Genomic DNA, 21,962 nt, shown 5'->3' on the forward strand with positions numbered 1-21,962 from the left:
GCCATGGCTCACGGGCCCAGCCGCTCCGCGGCATGTGGGATCTTCCCGGACCGTGTGGTACAAACCCGTGTCCCCTGCATTGGCAGGCGGACTCTCAACCACTGCGCCACCAGGGAAGCCCTAATTTACTTTTAATATCAGTGAACAAGTGATGATGAGAAAGCTATTTAAGTAGGTAACCAATGGACAGCCTTTCTTATGGGATGCATTCTACTTTAATTCAAACTGAAAGTTAAAGTTTGGGTATATTAATGCATCTAGTATAATTCAGCCTATAGTATTTTTTTAAATATCTTTGTTGATTAAGCATTAAAAAGTATAATTCAAGATACATATCAAAATTCATTATATCACTAAGCTCACTCATTAGTTTGCTCTTTCTACCTTGTTCAAGTATAAGTTTCCTATAACCTTCAAGAAATTAAGTTCTGAGTAGATTCAGGTATCGTTGATTGTTAGATTAAGCTATAAATTCCCTTAGGAGAATTAAATACCTGAAGAGAATCTTAATCAGGCTAGATCTGCCAACTAGGATGTTCTTTGGAAAGAGGTCAAGATGTAAAAAAAGATTAAAATTGTCCACTAAGCATTCTAGCAGAAATGCTGATTGTGCATTACTCTTCCTTCCACCCAGTCCGCACAGGGAGCAAAACCTGAGCTTCGGGTAGGAGAAAAAGTTTGAAACTGAATCAAGCTATTTTTAGTTCAAGAATCAATGTGTATAAAATGGATTGTGCACAGATCTTTATTTTTATGTTCCAAGCGGTAGAAAGCTGGTGTTTGACCCTAATTCAAAAGATAGGAAAGAGAAGGGAGGAAGGGGAGGTAGGAGGAGGAAAGAAGGAAGGGCAGGAGTAAGGGAGAGAGGAAAGGAAAGAAATCCATATGTATTATATATACATATTCCATATATATATAATCCATATGTATAATCCATATATATATGATATATGCGCCAAGTATATACCACACATTTAAAAAAGTTGGCTGCCTTTTGCTGCTTACTATTTTTAAATGATGAATGATAACTGATGAAAATTACCTTTAAAAAAAAAAGTAAAGAAACTACACATGAATACTTTAAAAACAGAATTTTTATTTTTTAACCTATGTCAGCTCCAGAACTGCCATTTCTGCATCCTGCCCCAAGCAAAGCTCTCTCACCATTTCTAACTTTAGCTTGTCCTTCCCTGCAGTTTCCCGTTTAATTCTCCATTTGGCACTAGTTTAGTGGCTGGCTATTACACAGGAAGTTGATGTGACTGTCATATCAGGCCAGAAGTTTATGCCCCTTCTCATTGTCTAAGGCAGAGAGTCACAAATGAAAACGGTACTGTTTTGAAGCTGTGTCCAAATGCTGTCCAACATCTGGATGTTGGAAACATTTACGTATGCTTTCATTTTTGAAGTTTTCCCCAGAGTGTTTGGGATTATGGAGATGCAGGTCCTTATTGCCTGCCCAAAATAAGCTCAGAAAGGCTAAAGATATTTTTGACTAAGATCAACTGACGTTGTTTTAAGAGCTATTCAAAAGCTGTTGTATTATTTCTCATTGACAAATACAACCACTCAACTTTCCAAATCATGGGGAAAAAAGTACTTCCAACCCTTAAAAAGAGAAATTAAATGTATACACTCCTTCCAAGGCATGCATTTTAATCAATATTCACTGAATCTATGAGCATATGGGATTATAGCAGGCATGGTGATTTTACAGATTTGTATAATGTACTCCTCGATAAATGGAAAACTGATTCTCCTTTGGGGACACTGTTTCCCCTGCAACTCTCTCAAGTACAGGCCTGGAGGTGAGATGGGTGCCCGTCTTGCTCTGCATGGCTGCTTTCAGAGCATTCACCCTCTTCTTCCTCCACCCTTAAAATTCCTCTGCTTTAAATCTCATGTCATCATGAGATTTTTTTTTTTTTTTTTCCGGTACGCGGGCCTCTCACTGCTGCGGCCTCTCCCGTTGCAGAGCACAGGCTCTGGACGTGCAGGCTCAGCGGCCATGGCTCACGGGCCTAGCCGATCTGCGGCATGTGGGATCCTCCCGGACCGGGGCACGAACCCATGTCCCCTGCATCAGCAGGCGGACTCTCAACCACTGTGCCACCAGGGAATACCGAGATTTTTTTTTTTTTACTTAGTAAATGTACATTAAAACAAAACAAATTAATAGTAACTTCCTCGGGGACAAGGTAGCAGCAGAGTAGGCATAGACACTGCATACTACCCACTACTCAGCACTGTTACTGTCACTTAGTAAACACCAACTCATTCCCCCTTATTTCTCTAAGACTTCAGCTCCTGGTTCACTGCCAATGTCTCCAGAACTCCTGGTCTCAATTTCTGGCATCCTTAATATGCACAAAGGTGATCTCAATTCCTGGAATTCCTCTCTTGAGGGACCTTCCCCCTGCTTCAGCCGCTCATTCCTATGATCATACCTTAGTGACTCACTCTTCTAAGTGATTATCTCACCACTTGTCTCTCCTCAAATCCCCAACACCTCCCCCATCTTCCCTATCAGCTGCTGGCCTTGCTTCCTTCAGTGAGAAAATTGAAGCAACCTGAAGAGGACTTGCAAAGACTCTCCGCATTCACATCTGCCAGCGTATCACATCTGCATCCACAAACTCCACTTTTCCTGGGTATCTACCGTAGAGAAACGAACACTTACGTTCACATAAAAATAAAAATGTACATGAATGTATATAGTAGCTCTATTTGTAATTGCCAAAATGTGAAAATAACCCAAATGTTCTTCAATAGGTGAATTGATTTAAAAAAAAAAACAAACTGTAGTATATCCATACAGTGGTATTTGACAATAAAAAGGAAGAAACAACTGACGTGCAACAACTTAGATGAATCTCAGAGGCATTATGCTGAGGGAAACGACCCCCTCTCAAAGGTTAAATACTGCATGGTTCCATTTACACGACATTCCTGAAAAGAGGCAACTATAGTGATAGAAACCAGATGACTGATTATCAGAGACTGGGGTGGGGAAGGGTATCAAAGGAGTAGCACAACACAGGGGGAGGTTTTGGGGATGATGAAATTTCTGCATCATAATTGTTGTTACATGAATCTCTATTTGTTAAAATTCACAGAACTATACGCACATACATTAAAAAAATTCTATGAGCCTGTAATTTTAAACTAGTCCTACAAACAAATCCATTAATGTAAATTATTTTTCCCAAAGGCACAATCAAATCACAATTATTCAAAGGTGAATTGTTTGTATATTGTTAAACTGCTTTCAAATTCCTTTATGATGTTAATAGGGATGTTTGTTTACTGCAGCTCAGCAAGTGTTGGAAAGAACTTTTTGACAAAAAAGCTCTCTCCAGGGCTTCCCTGGTGGTGCAGTGGTTGAGAGTCCTCCTGCTGATGCAGGGGACACGGGTTCGTGCCCCGGTCCGGGAGGGTCCCACATGCCTCGGAGCGGCTGGGCCTGTGAGCCATGGCCACTGAGCCTGTGCGTCCGGAGCCTGTGCTCTGCAACAGGAGAGGCCACAACAGTGACAGGCCCGCGTACCGCAAAAAAAAAAAAAAAAAAAAAAAGCTCTCTCCAGTGGAATCAATAAACAAATAAGCAGGCACTAACATGGTTAAGAGCAGGGACTCTGGAGTCAGATTGCCTGGTTTAGGACACCAGCCTGACTGCTTGCTGGACAAGTTGTCAGCATCTCTGCCTCATCTGTAAAGGGGGGATAGAAACAGTACATGCCTCGTAAGTTTAAGAGAATTAGATGAGATAACGATTGTAAGATGCTGAGTATTGTGCTTGGCACATTTGATAAGCTCTCATAAATGTTAGCTATGATATTATTGTTAGTTATTTAAACCAATTAAAGAGTGATAATTCTTCACTGTTTGACACTTTGCATCATTCCAGGGAGGTGCGAGGTCCATTCCCAACAAGTAGAAACTGGGACATGCCAGGGAAATAACTTTCCAGCTATAGCCAAGCCATGCCTTTACGGAACAGGGAAATCATCGTTCAGTTGGAAGTGTCAATTTCATTCAGCTATGCCTAAACACAGCTCTCAATGACCAATCACTCAACCAGAAACCTCAGAGAATATAAGAAAAGCTTTGTTATTATTGGATGACTTACTTAAATAGTTTAACCTCTCCCCATCAGTAAGCACATTCGATGTTGTACTGAGAAATAATGCAGTGACCCTTTTGAGAACCAGCCAGGTACGAAAGGCTATTTACCCTGATAGTGAGAACACCCAGACAGCCTCCTCTTTCAGCCTACTGGCTTTTTTTTTTTTTTTTTTTTTTTTTTTTTTTTTTCTCGTACGCGGGCCTCTCACTGTTGTGGCCTCTCCCGTTGCGGAGCACAGGCTCCGGATGCGCAGGCTCAGCGGCCATGGCTCACGGGCCCAGCCGCTCCGCGGCATATGGGATCCTCCCAGACCGGGGCACGAACCCGTATCCCCTGCATCGGCAGGCGGACTCTCAACCACTGCGCCACCAGGGAGGCCCCAGCCTACTGGCTTTTAAACACGTGTTGTTTCTTCTTTTGGTGTCAGGGTGTCAGCCATTACTTCTTTTTTTTTTTTTAATTACTTAATTTTTGGCTGTGTTGGGTCTTCGTTTCTGTGCGTGGGCTTTCTCCAGTTGCGGCGAGCGGGGGCCACTCTTCATCGCGGTGCGCGGGCCTCTCACTGTCATGGCCTCTCTTGCTGCGGAGCACAGGTTCCAGATGCGCAGGCTCAGTAGTTGTGGCTCACGGGCTTAGTTGCTCCGCGGCATGTGGGATCTTCCCAGACCAGGGCTCGAACCCGTGTCCCCTGCATTGGCAGGCAGATTCCCAACCACTGCGCCACCAGGGAAGCCCCAGCCATTACTTCTTGCTACTGTCAGAAGGTGCTGGGGCCTTCTGACAGTAGACCCCAATACATCTTTCTAAATTTATTGTTTTTGTCTTGCTGTGTATGAATAAGTCCAATTACAAACTTTAAAACAATAAATAACACTAACATAGTCCTCTCCTTCTTGTAAAGCACTTTCATGAAAAATATTTTCTCCTCATAAAAATCATGAGGACTAGGAGAGGTGTTATTATAATGTTTATATGGAAAATGAGAAGTTTAATCACAGAACTAGTAAAATGGTCAAGTTAGGACCTGAACTCAGATTTCCTGATTTCTAATTCCACACTATTACCAAACCACCTATTTATGCAGTGGAAGCAATTTGATTTTTAAAGAGTGGCTGAAGGACTCTCCTTAAATAAAGTGACTATGTGCTGGTGGCTGAGGTCCATGGCATCTAATCTGACTGTTTAGATGTTTTTTGCTTAGTTACAGCAGGTACCACCTATCTGTAGTTTTAATGAGAGACTAAGATGAGTGTAATTTACTGTACGAAATGTTATATGTTGTCTTAGTCCATATGAGCTGCTATAACAATAACACCATAGGCTGGACAGCTTAAACAGACATTTATTTCTCATAGCTCTGGAAACTAGGAAGTCTAAGATCGAGGCACCGGCAGATTCAGTGTCAGGTGAAGGCCCACTTCCTGGTTCATAGATGGCCATCTTCTTGCTGTGTCTTCACATAGTGGAAGGGGTAAGGGAGCTCTCTGCGGTGTCTTTTTTTTTTTTTTTTTTTTTGCCGTATGCGGGCCTCTCACTGTCGTGCCTCTCCCGTTGCGGAGCACAGGCTCTGGACGCACAGGCTCAGCGGCCATGGCTCACGGGTCCAGCCGCTCCATGGCATGTGGGATCCTCCCGGACCGGGGCACGAACCTGCGTCCCCTGCATCAGCAGGCGGACTCTCAACCACTGCGCCACCAGGGAAGCCCTGCGGTGTCTTTTATAGGGTCTCATTCATGAGGGCTCCACTCTCATGACCTAATCACCCCCAAAGGCCCCACCTCCAAACACCATCACTTTGGGCATTAGGTTTCAACATATGAATGTTGGGGAACACAAACATTCAATCTACAGTATATGTTGTCTAAAACACAGCTCACTATCTCCACAGATACTAAAGAGTAGAAGGAAATAGTTTCTGAACACATTTAGTTGTTTTAACATTGAAAACAACCACTCCTTGTTGACTTTTTGTTCACTGATGCTTCCAAGCACCCAAGTATCTGGCTCATAGCAAGCAGTGAAGAGACCTCTGTTGAATGAATGAATGTATGACTGCAAAGTGGAAAATCCAAAAAGATGAAAACCCTAAGATGAGAAACTCAAACCCTTCATCCAAGAGTTCACATTTTCAAAAATTTCCAATGGGGTAAAGACAGTCAATAGTCTGTTTTTAAAAAGCAGAGATTTTTAAGAGACACTGGATCTCAGTCTAAGAAGGTAATAAACAGGATGCTGAGGCATCCTGAAACCATGTCACATGAGGAAGTGCTAATTGATCTAGATATGTTTAATATGAAAAAGAGAAGACAAGTTAGTTCTTTCCAAATGTTTGAAGCTGTTGGGCATGGGCTAAAATTGTCAAGTGGAATAGAAAACTAAAAAAATGTATTCTCTGTAGATCTAGAGGCTAGGAATATGGCCAGTTGGTGAAAATTACAGGGAGTCAATTTTCACTGAACAAAAAAGGGCAGTTTAACAATTAGAGCTGCCAAGCAACAGGATGGGCAGCCTTGGGAGGGAGCTGGAAGACAAGGAATGAACAGTAATTTAACATCTCCTTTGTGCACGGCATTTGACATAGAACCCGTACATTAGTATTACCATCTCCATGTCGGAAGTGAGGAAAGTGACACTTACAGAACAAAAGTAACTTGTCCAATATCACACAGTTGGTAAGTGGCACAGGTGGAATTCAAACCAGAGGTAGCTAACTCCTAAAGTATGTTATTTCTGTTCAGTTCAACTAACAAACATTCTTTTTTTAATGTCTGCTTTTGACCAGGCACTGTGCTGAGTCCTGGGGATACCAAGATAAATGACAAACAAAAGACAGTCCCTTCCTTGGAAGGACTCATAGATTACCATCTCCGTAGTGATGGAGATGTCTGGGTAAAGGCTACATGACCATTCCAGGTTACTGGGGAAAGAATTATTGATCTGGGAGTAGGCTTTACCAAATAATCACTAGGTGCCTTCATGGCCTAAAAGTTTATAGATGTGGCTATAATCGATTCCTAAAAATTGAGCTGGTGTATTATAAAGTTTGGTTGTATATTCCAATGAGGGAAAAAAAATGGAGCTTCAAATGTGATAAAGATCATATGGATTAAGCAGCTTTTGAAATATAAAATGGCCATATCTTAATAAAATGTTACAAGTTAGAAATTTAGCTATTGTATTAAAGCTTCATGTATTGTGCCAGAAATTTCATTAACTTGAGGAAAGATTCAGAAGAGGGAGCCATGTGCTCTTGGTAGCTACAGTGACATGGCTGTACAGTGAAATTCAGGATATCTTCTAGTATTTTAGACCTATAGGTTGAGATAAAAAAATGAAATTCAAACTTGTTTACTCAGTATTTGCAAAGGCTCTACAGTAATCGATCTGCTCTCATTTAGCTCTCACCGAAATGATGCTGGTCAAGGTCACCCAAGGATTCCCCCCTTCCCATCCCCTGCCTGTTACTAGACCTGTAGGATTAACACCTAACTTGTTTAAAATTAACTCTGATTTGGTTCTTTGATTGGGTGACACTTTTTCTTTATACTCCCTGTACTTAAAAATCTTATTTAAAGCAGTTTACCATTAGGAACACATATACAATAAGGCTGATGAGAATGTTTAAAAATGAGAATTATATGAAAAATCTAAGTTAGGTTTTACAGTGACACATAGTGCTGGAGGCTTTTAACAACCAAAGCAATAATAAAAACATGCTATAATTCCTACCACCTGATTCATATCTCAACGGAAAGAATTTTCAAGGCAATAAATTCAAAGAGGTATTTACCTAATGTTTCTTTAACCTAAGACTATGGATCTACATAATAAATGATATTTTCAACAATAGCTCTATGGAGGATGCAGAAAATTATTAATGATAACAGTTTATGTTTATTGTGTATTTACTATATACTAAACTAATCTTTGACAAATACCATGAGTATAATTCTAAAACTGTTAGCAGAGCTGAGACTAGAATATTGATTTTCTAATACCTAATTCAGAAATGTTTCCATTTTTTCCACTACACTGTCCTATACATACCATATATGGAAAAGAATTTGGCTGTGGAATTAAATACACAGACACACACGTGTGCGCGTGTGCGCATATATGACTGTAAAGCTTCCATAACACACACGGCACATATGCACACACGGGCACCTCTGCCTGTACCAATGATCCTACTGAGATTAGAGATTAGTCCTTTTAGTAAATAAAAAAAATTCCATTAATTAAATTATTAAATTCACACAGGGACTTCCCTGGCAGTCCAGTGGTTAAGACTCTGCACGGGTCGATTCCTGGACAGGGGGACTGAGATCCCATATGCCGTGGGGCACGGCCAAAAAGAAAAAAAAAATTCACACAGCATCTGTCAAGCTGATGATTTACTACGCTTTTTATTGGTTATCCTTGTCGATCCTTGTCTATTTCATGTCCATCAGGTCATGATTTTTCTGTTTCATCATCTCTCTTCCAGTCACTATGCACCAATCAATGCCCAGAATACAAAAAGACAAACAAAACTAGCCTACAATAAAAACAAATCTGGGATTTGAACTTAACACCAGCCATCAAAAGTCTGTATCAACATACCAAGAAATAGTATTCCTTTTCTCCTTTTACAAATGTCCTCAGCCCTACATGCTAATAATAATTTTATTAGCGACATTAAAACAATGTCTGCATGAAAAACAGCAGGGCTCTGGGATGTAGTAATACCACTCACTAGCTTTCAGCCCATCAGAAAGAATATTAACAGATAAATTGTTGGCACACTTAGAAGACCAGGAAACTGACCACCCATTTTTTTTTTCTTTTAGTTATTGACAAACCCAAATGGTTAAACTGCCTTGAGCTGTTTTAGATTTTAAAAATACATAAATTTGGACGTAACAAGTTATTCTCTTACGGCAAATCAACTACTGAAAATGCATAGAAATCAAAGGATTATAACCAAGGGATCATTCAGCAATTCCCCAAATTGTGAGCCTTATGATACTCCCATGCCCAGCTTTAAGCCAGGCAAAGAAGTTTAAATTAGTGGTTCTTAAAGTGTGGTCTTTACCTGCTGTGAACTTGTTAGAAATGCAAATTCTTGGATTCCACCTAGTACACTGAATCAGAACTTTAGGGGGTGGAGCCCAAGACTAGTGTTTTGATGAGTTCTCTAGGTGATTCTGGTGCTCACTAAAATTTGAGAACTGATCTGAATGAAGGGCTTCTCAGCATTTTGTTTCCTTTGCGACCTCAGTTTATTCCTAACTTGCATCCTCATTCTTTTTTTTTTTTTTTTGCGGTACGCGGGCCTCTTACTGCTGTGGCCTCTCCCGTTGTGGAGCACAGGCTCCAGACGCGCAGGCTCAGTGGCCATGGTTCACGGGCCCAGCCGCTCCATGGCATGTGGGATCTTCCCGGACCGGGGCACGAACCTGTGTCCCCTGCATCGGCAGGCGGACTCTCAACCACTGCGCCACCAGGGAAGCCCCCATCCTCATTCTTAATAATCAACTCCTGCTGCTTATCATAAATCTACTCCTTGGAAACTGCACTCAAGCATGGCATATGTAAGTGAGGATGCTCCATCAATCTCCACTGTCTTGCCCCAAGATGAAAACATCTGTGGTACCCTTTCCTCAACCTTTGCTGTTCTTTCCTCAGCTGCAACTGCTGCACACAGTGGGGTTGTGTAGCTTTCAGAGGATCCATCCAGTTGGTAATCAAGACTGCTTGACTCATTGATTGCAGTCCTTATACACAAACCACCTGCATGTGGGTGCCCATGGCCCTCAGGTTGCCCATATCACAGCCTCTCTGCCAACTTGCCATGTGAACCTGCTGCCCATGGATGCTGAGGTCTCTGCCTGTGGATGTTCTGGGCTTTGCTTAATCCAAGAAGGTGGCCTATGGCACTATATGACCTTGAGTCCACTTGGAGGAGGAGGTCTGGTACTCCAAAGGATAAGCAAGTGATGACCCAGCACATACAGATGCATCAAAGGAAGAACTGGAGATGGGCTTTTTTTTTTTTTTTTTTTTTTTTTTTTTTTTTGCTGTACGCGGGCCTCTCACTGCTGTGGCCTCTCCCGTTGCGGAGCACAGGCTCCGGACACACAGGCTCCGCGGCCATGGCTCGCGGGCCCAGCCGCTCCGCGGCATGTGGGATCTTCCGGGATCGGGGCACGAACCCGTGTCCCCTGCATCGGCAGGCGGACTCTCAACCACTGCGCCACCAGGGAAGCCCTGGGCTTTGTTTTTTAACAATCATTTGCAGTGGAGGGAAATGAGGCAGGGCATCCTGAAAACTCTCATGTTCTTTTTGGTACCCAACACTAAATTCCCCTTGGTTGGCTCCTTTCCTTGTCTCCAGAGTCATACTTCTATATCTGGGGCATGTGCAAAGACAATGAACTAGGTAAAGCAGAAATCTTACTGTCAATATTCACTGAGTTCATTGTAATATGGACACAGGCAAATGTAAATTATTGATTAAATTCCAGTAAATTTTGAACAACTTATATGTTATAATAATGAAACTTTATTTCTAATATGTCACTAATGTCAAGAGAAACGTATCAGTGGATTACTTTGGTTATATTTCACAATATCAAACAATTTTTTCATCTGACCTTTTTCTATTATCAAAATGCTCAGTTAGGGACTTCCCTGGTGGCACAGTGGTTAAGAGTCCATCTGCCAATGCAGGGGGACATAGGTTCGATCTCTGGTCTGGGAAGATCCCACATGCCGCGGAGCAACTAAGCCCATGTGCCACAACTAATGAGCGTGCGCTCTAGAGCCCGCGAGCCACAACTACTGAGCCCATCAGCCACAACTACTGAGCCCATCAGCCACAATTACTGAAGCCCGCGTGCCTAGAGGCCATGCTCCGCAACAAGAGAAGCCACCGCAATGAGAAGCCCGCGCACCACAACGAAGAGTAGCCCCCGCTCGCTGCAACTAGAGAAAGCCCGCGTGCAGCAACAAGACCCAACGCAGCCAAAAATAAATTAAAAAAAAAAATCGCTCAGTTAATGAGCCCACTTGGTAGTGGACCCGGTATTTGTTTGTCAACCTCCACTGCACTGGTGTAGGAATTAGAGGAAATCTGCCTCTTCTATAGCTTTCTTAATCAAAAAATGGAGTGAACGGCTTAATATGAAGTTTTCAAAAATGCTCTTAAAAGGGTTTGGTGGATGAAGCTGCTTTTGGCTATTTCTGTCCCCAACATTACCTCCTTCCCCCAGGACAGAATGACTCTGCCACTCTGAAACCATCTGGCATATGACGCTGCTACGTGAAAAGCTGAAGGGAAAGAGTGAGTCCAGGGAGGGCCCGGGGACTGAAGAAGGCTCAGTCCAGCCATAATTTGCTGCTTGTCTACAGCCAGAAAAAGAGTTTATGGTTCTGTATCACCAGACTCGTAAGACCCCTCAGAACACTCCCCCAGAATCTCTCTCCTCAGTGAGGAGAGTCCTGTGCTAACACCACATTCACAGTTCCTCTCCACACTGTATTGAAACAGGTAAAGGGGAGGAAGTGACCTTAGGGTCGCTGTATTTTTTAAACACCTCTGCAGAAATAGCAAGGCCAATTCCCAAGTACTCAATACATAAAGACTTTAATTCTTAACGAACAATAAGAGAGAGAAAAGCTCATCTCAGAACAAGCTGTCATTTCACTAAAAAAGCAGAAAAATTGCTAGCATCGGCATCGAGTGCTTCTTGTTTAATACAGCTCCTCTGATTAGAGAAAAAGTTTTATTCCTCTCTCCTAGGAAGAATTTCATCTTACTTCTCTCTCCCACTGCTCTCTCACAGGGAATATGTTTGTTGTTTGTTTACCTCCTTCAGATCCTGCACGACGGCTGTAAGCCTCTCATTTTCTGCCTGCACGTTGGCCACCACAGCCCGGCTCTGTTTCAGTTCGTTCTGCATCTCCAAGATCTTCCCCAGATAGTAAGCTTCCTTTGATGCTGACTCCTGCAGAAGCGTTTCCTCCCGAGTCTCTCCATCCTCAGCAACCTTACGGTGGATGGAGAAGGACTGCCCAAATGCCTGCAGAGGATTTGGAAAGAAAAAGAGCACACAGTGAAATGCACCACTGCACTATTCAACAGACTTGGGAACATGATTTGTTTTACTTTGTGTAAAAGAAAAGGTATTCTGCAAGACTTCCAGAAGCAAAAAATACATAGTTCATCTAACAGGCTAGCAGCTCTCATTGACACTTGAAATAATTCAAATTCAATTAAGGAGAAAGAAAAATTTTAAGTATCTTGCTAAAATATATATATAACAGGTTAAAACTTGAAAAACATTGCTGCTTGTTTTATGTTACCATTTTTTAGACAAATCTTTTTAAGGAATAGACAGTTCAGTGCTAGTGAGCCCTTCAAAATTCATATTCTCATTTTCATTCCAGGAAAAATCCCAAAAAAATTTTTCAAGAAAGAAAATAAGTTTCATTAGCTTTCTAATAATTAGTGGTAAGAATATATCAATTATGAACAATATCCTTAAGAGAGAAAAATCACCAAACAGCTTTCAAACTGCCTGGTACCACAAAAAGACATTCAAATGCAATCAATGTATAAGAAAACATATCTGTGGAAAAAGAAATACAGAAAAATAAGCCAGAAAGTAATGAAATTGGTAAGCTACGGGGGGTGAGTGGGAATGGGGTAGAGAGAATGAGGGAATGAAATGCTATACAAGGGATCACATTTCATAGGAGTCACACTTTTCTGAGAATGCCTTTTCATATCGCTCTGACTCTTAAAACTACAGTAAGGTTTCACATACCTCCCAAATAAATAATAATGAAAATCAGCCTCTATGTGTCCAGGTACCCAAAAGGAACACAAATAGTAACAAATGAACCCAGCTGTACTGCAAATGAAGAACAGGACCACACTGAAATGTTGAGAAGAAAAGATCTAAACTGATTTGGGAAATCCGTATTTTTGCTATACACAGTAAAGCTAAAAACAAAAAGAACTGTACCCAAACACTATAGTATAGTTAGTAAATTTGTTTCTCACAGGGATTATGGAATCACAATTCTGAAACTTCTTTACATGTATACTAGGGCTGAGGAAATAAGTAAATATATTATGGATAATGAAAGACAGGTTTCTCCCTGTTGGAGAAAGGCATTACAAATAAGGAAAGGGAGAAGTCTAGAAGGAAACTAGTGGTACTGGGTTGTAATTAGAATTATCAGGATAGTCTTTAATAGGGAGATAGACAGGTCGATAGATGGAGAGAGAAAGGTGCTTGTGTGTGTGTGTGTGTGTGTGTGTGTGTGTATACAGATTTCCTAGCTCTGTCAGCAAACCCTGCAGCCAAATTTTGTTTCTAAATATCAATCTCCAATTAAAAGAACTAGGGCTCTTTGAAGAAATGATGGAGTCTCTCACTGGAGCAAAACGAACTTGGTGCATCATGTGGTGCCAAAGAGTAAGTAACAAAATGCTTTTAAAAAAATTATGTGGGGCTTCCCTGGTGGCGCAGTGGTTGAGAGTACGCCTGCCGACGCAGGGGACACGGGTTCGTGCCCCGGTCCAGGAAGATCCCACATGCCGCGGAGCGGCTGGGTCCGTGCGCCATGGCCGCTGAGCCTGAGCGTCTGGAGCCTGTGCTCCGCAACGGGAGAGGCCACAACAGTGAGAGGGCCGCGTACCTCAAAAAAAAAAAAAATGTGGATATGTCAAAGGACACAAGAGCCTACATGAAGGGGCTCCCAAGGGCCAAATCTGGGATAATTTGGGGAAACAAAATAGTTATAGTAATGAATTATAATCCATAGAATAAAATAAATATTCATGAGCCCACATTGATATAATAACTGAATAAATAAGAGAAGGAATAGCTCTTCAAATCATTTAATTCTAATAGAAATCAAATACATCAGCATTACTTGACGTCAGCATATTACTTGGCAAACACCGAGTAATAATAGTTGCAGGTAAAGATTATCAGTGGAATATAAAATAATAGGCAAAAACTATGATGAGAGACAGAATATTTGCATAGTCTTAAAGCATGTCCTCCCAAGATATTTATTAATTCCAATAGGAAAAATAGTAACTGTGCAGTGGGGTACCCTGGCAGACCTTAACTAAGTGACCAAAAGTTAGCTCAGCAGCAACAAGACATACTAACATCGTGTACTCTCTGATATAACACACTGAGGGGAGAACAGCGTCACTTCTGTGGTATTTCTGCCAAAAATGAGTAAGCCAATTCTTACTATAAGAAAACATCAAGCAAACCCAAATGGGAACATTCTACAGAATTATTGGCCAGGACTCTTCGAAAGTATTAAAGTCAGGAGAAATAGAGGAAGACTCCTCCAGACTAGATGAGACTAAGAAAATATGACAATTAAATGCAGAATGGGATCCTGGATTGGACTCTGACCTGAAAAAAAGACTTTAGGACAATTGGCAAAACTGAAATACATTCTTTTTTTTTTTTTAAGCAGAGGTCTTCTTAGAAGCCCATATGATTTAAATTTATTTATTTATTTATTTATGGCTGTGTTGGGTCTTCGTTTCTGTGCAAGGGCTTTCTCTAGTTGTGGCAAGTGGGGGCCACTCTTCATCACAGTGCGCGGGCCTCTCACTATCGCGGCCTCTCTTGTTGCGGAGCACAGGCTCCGGACGCACAGGCTCAGTAGTTGTGGCTCACGGGCCTAGTTGCTCTGCGGCATGTGGGATCTTGCCAGACCAGGGCTCGAACCCATGTCCCCTGCATTGGCAGGCAGATTCTCAACCACTGCGCCACCAGGGAAGCCCTTTTCTTTCTTTCTTTCTTTCTTTCTTTCTTTCTTTCTTTCTTTCTTTCTTTTTTTTTTGATGTGGACCATTTTAAAAGTCTTTACTGAATTTGTTACAATATGGCTCCCTGCATTGGAAGGTGAAGTCTTAACCACTGGACCGCCAGGGAAGTCCCGAAATACATTCTTTATATTGGATAATAATATTGTAGCAATGTCAGTTTCTGGTTTCCATAACTGTACTATGGTTATGTAAGATGTTAACATCTGGGGAAGCTGTGTAAAGGGTACATGAAATTCAGTGTAGTATTTTTGCAACTTTTTCTATGTCTAGAGTTATTTCAAAATAAAAAGTTAGGTAAATAAATGTAGTCTTTGCCCTCAAGGATTTGATAGATCTGATAAAATACTGGCACATACAGTTATAAAGAACATGTGGGGCCTCCCTGGTGGCGCAGTGGTTGAGAGTCCGCCTGCCGATGCAGGGGATACGGGTTCGTGCCCCGGTCTGGGAGGATCCCATATGCCGCGGAGCGGCTGGGCCCGTGAGCCATGGCCGCTGGGCCTGCGCGTCCGGAGCCTGTGCTCCGCAACGGGGGAGGCCACAACAGTGAGAGGCCCGCATACCGCAAAAAAAATAAAAAAAATAAAAATAAAAAAAAAAATAAAGAACATGTGTACTTGAACACCAAAGGGTCACTATTCAATTAGAAGTGCTATGGCTTTATGATGTGATATACATTTTAAAATTTTAAGTGTCATAAAATGATGCTTCTGGACTATGTACAGGTCATAAAGAAACAAGGCTGGAATTAACCTCTAAAACTCAGTTTCACACTTGTTACAAACTTGAAGGCAGAAAAGTTTTGTGTTAATCATTAAAAGGCACATCATAAAGTTAGGTGGAGACAGCATGATTTAGTGATTTTAAAGACAATCTGGTATTCATCTCCAAATTATACTACAGAAACAGAAAATTAAAAAATTAATAACCTGCAAGCCTATGTCTCAATAAACTATCTTTCTTAGAATCTCTACATGGATCAAAATCAACAGATGATTCCTAAACATCAACAGAGAAAGAAATATTTCAGTATTGTTCATCTATACAGAGCAGAATACTCTTGGTGTTTGGCTTGCTCAGTCTCAGGACAGAAAGAAATTCTTATTTGAGTAGCCAAGCTTCTACATGTGATAATAAGCATATAAGATTTATGAACAGATGAAAAATTGTCTTTGGAAGTGATGTTTACCTTGCTTTTCTATCAGTGATGATCAGATTCTGTGAGGTCAATTCTGAATTCATTACCCATTAAAAAATCTTTGGAGGGGAGACATCTGGCAGCACATCTCCCCATGGTGACCTGGTTACGTCTTCAGTAGACCCTCACACTGGCAAAGGAACCCTGACTATCATACTTAAGTATTAGTAAAATTTCAAATTAGCATGAACTGTGTGTCAAGCACGACAACTTGCTTCTTTTTCACAACTACTTTCCCACATCTATGTAACAGAAAACTTTCACAGGGCCATTTTCTTAACTCTGCCTGAGTAAGATCAACAGACTAAGGCAACCTATGGTTCTCACATTATTCTCAGCACACAGGCAATGCTCTCTTGGTGGCTAAAACAACCCCTAATGTCTTAATAGCAAGTGAATTTATCTTTCCACTCTTGATGTAAAGTTTTAAGAATTGTACTCTGGATCCTGCACCAAAGGAAATAAAAAATTTCAGACATACACACAGAATAGATCTTCAAATTAGAGTCAAGAATTGAAATTGAAAATATTAACATTTTGATGAATCCTTAATTCATATTTATTGCAGCTCAGAAAACTTAACTGAACATAGGGGTTTCCAAAGTTAGTCATTATTTTTATGAGGAACATGGCCCTTCACTGGACCTGATTTGAAAGTATGCAAGGTTATCCAAGGACATTTACCATGGTGCTTTTTTTTTTTTTTTTTTTACTTGAAATAGAAAAATAATACCAATCCAGCACAGGCTACAGATGTCCCATGATCTGCATTTGCAAATCCACTGAAAACTAACACTACAGAAAATATCTGCATTTTAGAAAGGGAGGGTGAAGGAGAAAACACTCCTACTTTACCCAATTCCTAATTGTTGGTAACTGGAATTGGGCATGACAGCCAACTGGCAACTATCATTTGGCTAATTGTTGAAGCTGATTTACCAGACCTGTCTGGCTCTGCCGGGTACCTCCCTCCTCCACCACCATTCCAAGTATCTCCTAACAAAGCTGGACTCAAGAGACGAGACACAATCTTTTCCAAGGCTATTGAAGCTGCACACTTGGCAGAAATCACAAAACTAGCTTTGCTGTCTATTTATAGGCAAACCTCGGGCAGTCATGCTTCTAGTTATATTTTGTTCAGACAGCAAATTCCTTTTAGGCACTGCAATCATTTCATGAATAAGTTTTATTTGAAATTAATTGAGGTAAACTGACATTTCTATACAATTTTAGAATGTATTATGATTTCTATCATGTGTGTAGCTATAATTGCACAATTATCACCTTTAATATATTCCATCACAATGTATCACAGTTGCTTTCAGTTACATGCCAGTGTAAGTCCATTTAGCTATATAATAAGCACCTTTCTTTCTCATTCTACTCACAGGACTTCTTAATCCCAAGAAAATTGGTATTTTTTTACCTTCATGTTCAGGACAATATGCTAACTGTTAAGTGGAATTTTCATGCTTATTATCCTTCACAATATGAAAGACAAAAGTTCGGCTAGTATATTTAATAATATCAAATTATCTTTAAAATATGATCCTTGGTTACAGAATCTTCATTCCTTCATCTTAAAAATTGTGACAGAACAGTATACTAGGTCACTCGAGGACATTAGACAAAATATTCTTATTTGAAATACTAAAATGTATTCATTCGTTTGTTCATTCACTCAGTAAGTATTTACAGAGAACTGTAACAGGCACTGCTTTAGACCCTGAGGATTTAGCAATATTCTAGAAAAAAATCTCTGCCTTTGGGAGCATTCTAGTGGAACATAAATCAATAAGTATGTAGCATAACAAAAAGAATAAAATATCTAGGAATAAACCTACCTAAGGAGACAAAAGACCTGTATGCAGAAAATTATAAGACACTGATGAAAGAAATTAAAGATGATACAAATAGATGGAGAGATGTACCGTGTTCTTGGATTGGAAGAATCAACATTGTGAAAATGACTCTACTACCCAAAGCAATCTACAGGTTCAATGCAATCCCTATCAAACTACCACTGGCATTTTTCACAGAACTAGAACAAAAAATTTCACAATTTGTATGGAAACACAAAAGACCCCGAATAGCCAAAGCAATCTTGAGAACGAAAAATGGAGCTGGAGGAATCAGGCTCCCTGACTTCAGACTATACTACAAAGCTACAGTAATCAAGACAGTATGGTACTGGCACAAAAACAGAAAGATAGATCAATGGAACAGGATAGAAAGCCCAGAGTTAAACGCACGGACATATGGTCACCTTATCTTTGATAAAGGAGGCAGGAATGTACAGTGGAGAAAGGACAGTCTCTTCAATAAGTGGTGCTGGGAAAACTGGATAGGGACATGTAAAAGTATGAGATTAGATCACTCCCTAACACCATACACAAAAATAAGCTCAAAATGGATTAAAGACCTAAATGTAAGGCCAGACACTATCAAACTCTTAGAGGAAAACATAGGCAGAACACTATGACATAAATCACAGCAAGATCCTTTTTGACCCACCTCCTAGAGAAATGGAAATAAAGACAAAAATAAACACATGGGACCTAATGAAACTTAACAGCTTTTGCACAGCAAAGGAAACCATAAACAAGACCAAAAGACAACCCTCAGAATGGGAGAAAATATTTGCAAATGAAGCAACTGACAAAGGATTAATCTCCAAAATTTATAAGCAGCTCATGCAGCTCAATAACAAAAAAACCAACAACCCAATCCAAAAATGGGCAGAAGACCTAAATAGACATTTCTCCACAGAAGATATACAGACTGCCAACAAACACATGAAAGGATGCTCAACATCTTTACTCATTAGAGAAATGCAAATCAAAACTACAATGAGATATCATCTCACACCAGTCAGAATGGCCATCATCAAAAAATCTAGAAACAATAAATGCTGGAGAGGGTGTGGAAAAAAGGGAACACTCTTGCACTGCTGGTGGGAATGTGAATTGGTACAGCCCCTATGGAGAACGGTATGGAGGTTCCTTAAAAAATTACAAATAGAACTACCATATGACCCAGCAATCCCACTACTGGGCATATACCCTGAGAAAACCATAATTCAAAAAGAGACATGTACCAAAATGTTCATAGCAGCCCTATTTACAATAGCCCGGAGATGGAAACAACCTAAGTGTCCATCATCGGAAGAATGGATAAAGAAGATGTGGCACATATATACAATGGAATATTACTCAGCCATAAAAAGAAATGAAATTGAGCTATTTGTAATGAGGTGGATAGACCTAGAGTCTGTCATACAGAGTGAAGTAAGTCAGAAAGAGAAAGACAAATACTGTATGCTAACACATATATATGGAACTTAAGAAAAAAAAATGTCATGAAGAACATAGGGGTAAGACAGGAATAAAGACACAGACCTACTAGAGAATGGACTTGAGGATATGGGGAGGGGGAAGGGTAAGCTGTGACAAAGTGAAAGAGCGGCATGGACATATATACACTACCAAACGTGAGGTAGATAGCTAGTGGGAAGCAGCCGCATAGCACAGGGAGATCAGCTCGGTACTTTGTGACTGCCTGGAGGGGTGGGATAGGGAGGGTGGGAGGGAGACGCAAAAGGGAGGGGATATGGAAACATATGTATATGTATAACTGATTAAATTTGTTATAAAGCAAAAAAATAAAATAAATTAAAAAAAAAAAAAAATAAGTATGTAGCATAATGTTGGAAAAGTTCTGAAAAGAAAATGAAATCCAGAGTAAGAGTATAAAACAGCACTGCCCAATAGAACTTTCTACAATGATATATCTGTATTGTCCAGTATGGTAACCACTGTCCACGTGTGGCTAATGAGCTCTTGAAATGTGGCAATATGACCAAAGAATTAAATTTTTGTTTTTATGTAATGTAATCAATGTTAATTGTCACATATGGCTAGTGGCCTCCATGTTGGACAGCGCAGGGATAGTCAGGCAGGTGTGGACAGAGGGAGCCTCATTTAGAGAGGACGATCAGAGAAGGGGGTGACCTTCGAGTAGAGACCCGAACAAAGGAGGGGGTGAGCCAGAACCTGGCCTTTCCCCAGATGAGCAAAGCTAAACTGAAGTGTTGCTAAGCAAGAATTACAGCATAGCCACGGCATGTCTTTAAAGACGTATCTGAGGCAGTTCCTTAAAGTCTCCACTACAGCACTAAGAGCTGAGTGCTCCAGGGAATATTTAGACATAATTTAACTTGGAGGAAGGAAAGGGTTGTCAAATGGCCTATCACTAAAACCCATCCTCCCCAAGGAACTACTTTATCTTCTTTGAACATATAATAAAAATCATTTGACCAATTGTATTTCTCTGTTGCCTCAGCTGCCAGGAAATTCAGCGTTAAATGCTCTGTAGCAATGAACTAAAATATCTTGAGTTTCTGGTATAACTATCTCCTGTTTTCTCTATACTCTTGAGGTGTATTTACCCCTACTGTATTGGTTTCTTTTATTTTAATCTGCTTCAAATACTTTTGGAGTAGAAAGGATATAAGTTATAATCCCATCAATGGTTTAAATGGTGTTTAATTACCATTTGTTTTAAATGAAGTCTTAAGGAAAGTCCAAGTTAAAGAATGAAGTTTGAGAGTTTAAGAGGACTAAAAGCTCTACTAAGGATTCATTCTTATTCTGAGGAAAACAATGAGCCCAAAGGACCTCATAAAGCACACACACAAAAAATAGGAATAAACTAGCTAAACTTGTTTGAACTGGCTAAGAAACATTTCCCAAACCACTATATTCCAGCAGCAAAGTGTCTTAGAGGGTACAGTCCAATTAGAAAAGAAGGGATCATTGTAAGTGAGACAATCCAAAAGTAACCAGCTGGGAGAAATCCGTTTTCATGACTCACATGGCTCAAACCTTATTAGGAGCCATAAGGTTTCCCTGACAGAATGAAGCCTGATCCTTGAAAGGCACAGGTACTCATAAGAGGCAAAAGAGGTTAAAGACATGGGCTCCTGAGCTGGACCAACTCTGCCACTTACTCATTGTTTAACAATGAAGAAGTTACTTAACACTCTGTGCCTCAGTGTTCTCATCTGTAAAATGGGGATAATAATTTCTATCTGATAGTGTTGTTGTGAGGATTAGAGAAAATCTGTGTATCACTTGGAGCAGTTCTTGGTACAAATACAGTAAGTTCACTGTAAGTATTGGCTATTAATTGTGGGAAAAAGATGAGCTTTGGAATCAAATGTATTTGGGTTTAAATCTGCCTCCTCTGCAATCTTTGGCAAGGTTTTGAATTTCTATGTCTCAGTTACCAAATGTGGAAAATGCATAATAATGTCTACCTTAAAAAAGTAAAAACAGACTAGGTCTAAAAGGTAAGGATATCAGATAAGAGGTATAAATAAAATCCACAGTAAATGCTTATTAATATCAGTCCCCACCCTCTCTCCCCACCCAACACTGACAGGCTGCTGCGTCCCTGTGTGAAGGTTCTCCCAGGCCTGTGCATGACTCAGCAGGCCGTTCACCTCTCCATGGAGAGCAGCTGCCCACACATTTCTGAAATACTGAACCTCTTACCAGAAAGGGAACTCTGATGTATCTTTTTTCTTATTAAGCCATTAAAAATGTAAAAAGACAGGGCCTCCCTGGTGGCGCAGTGGTTGAGAGTCCGCCTGCCGATGCAGGGGATACGGGTTCGTGCCCCGGTCTGGGAGGATCCCATATGCCGCGGAGCGGCTGGGCCCGTGAGCCATGGCCGCTGGGCCTGCGCGTCCGGAGCCTGTGCTCCGCAACGGGAGAGGCCACGAC

General features: G+C 40.8%; 1 protein-coding gene across 4 annotated transcripts in view; it reads right to left on the reverse strand.

Annotated features, from left to right (window-relative positions):
- Positions 1-21,962, reverse strand: part of BICD1 (BICD cargo adaptor 1) — a gene marked incomplete at its 3' end in the record, with an annotated part of 209,904 nt that overhangs the window by 103,252 nt on the left and 84,690 nt on the right. For all 4 annotated transcript variants that reach the window (XM_082634775.1, XM_082634773.1, XM_082634776.1 and 1 more), the window contains exon 2: positions 11,977-12,189. In XM_082634775.1, coding sequence (XP_082490901.1) covers positions 11,977-12,189 — 213 coding nt within the window. The remainder of the gene's footprint in view (positions 1-11,976; positions 12,190-21,962) is intronic.

This window comes from Mesoplodon mirus (genome assembly GCF_964341445.2).
Source record: "Mesoplodon mirus genome assembly, chromosome: 11".
In the NCBI taxonomy this organism is placed as follows: domain Eukaryota; kingdom Metazoa; phylum Chordata; class Mammalia; order Artiodactyla; family Ziphiidae; genus Mesoplodon; species Mesoplodon mirus.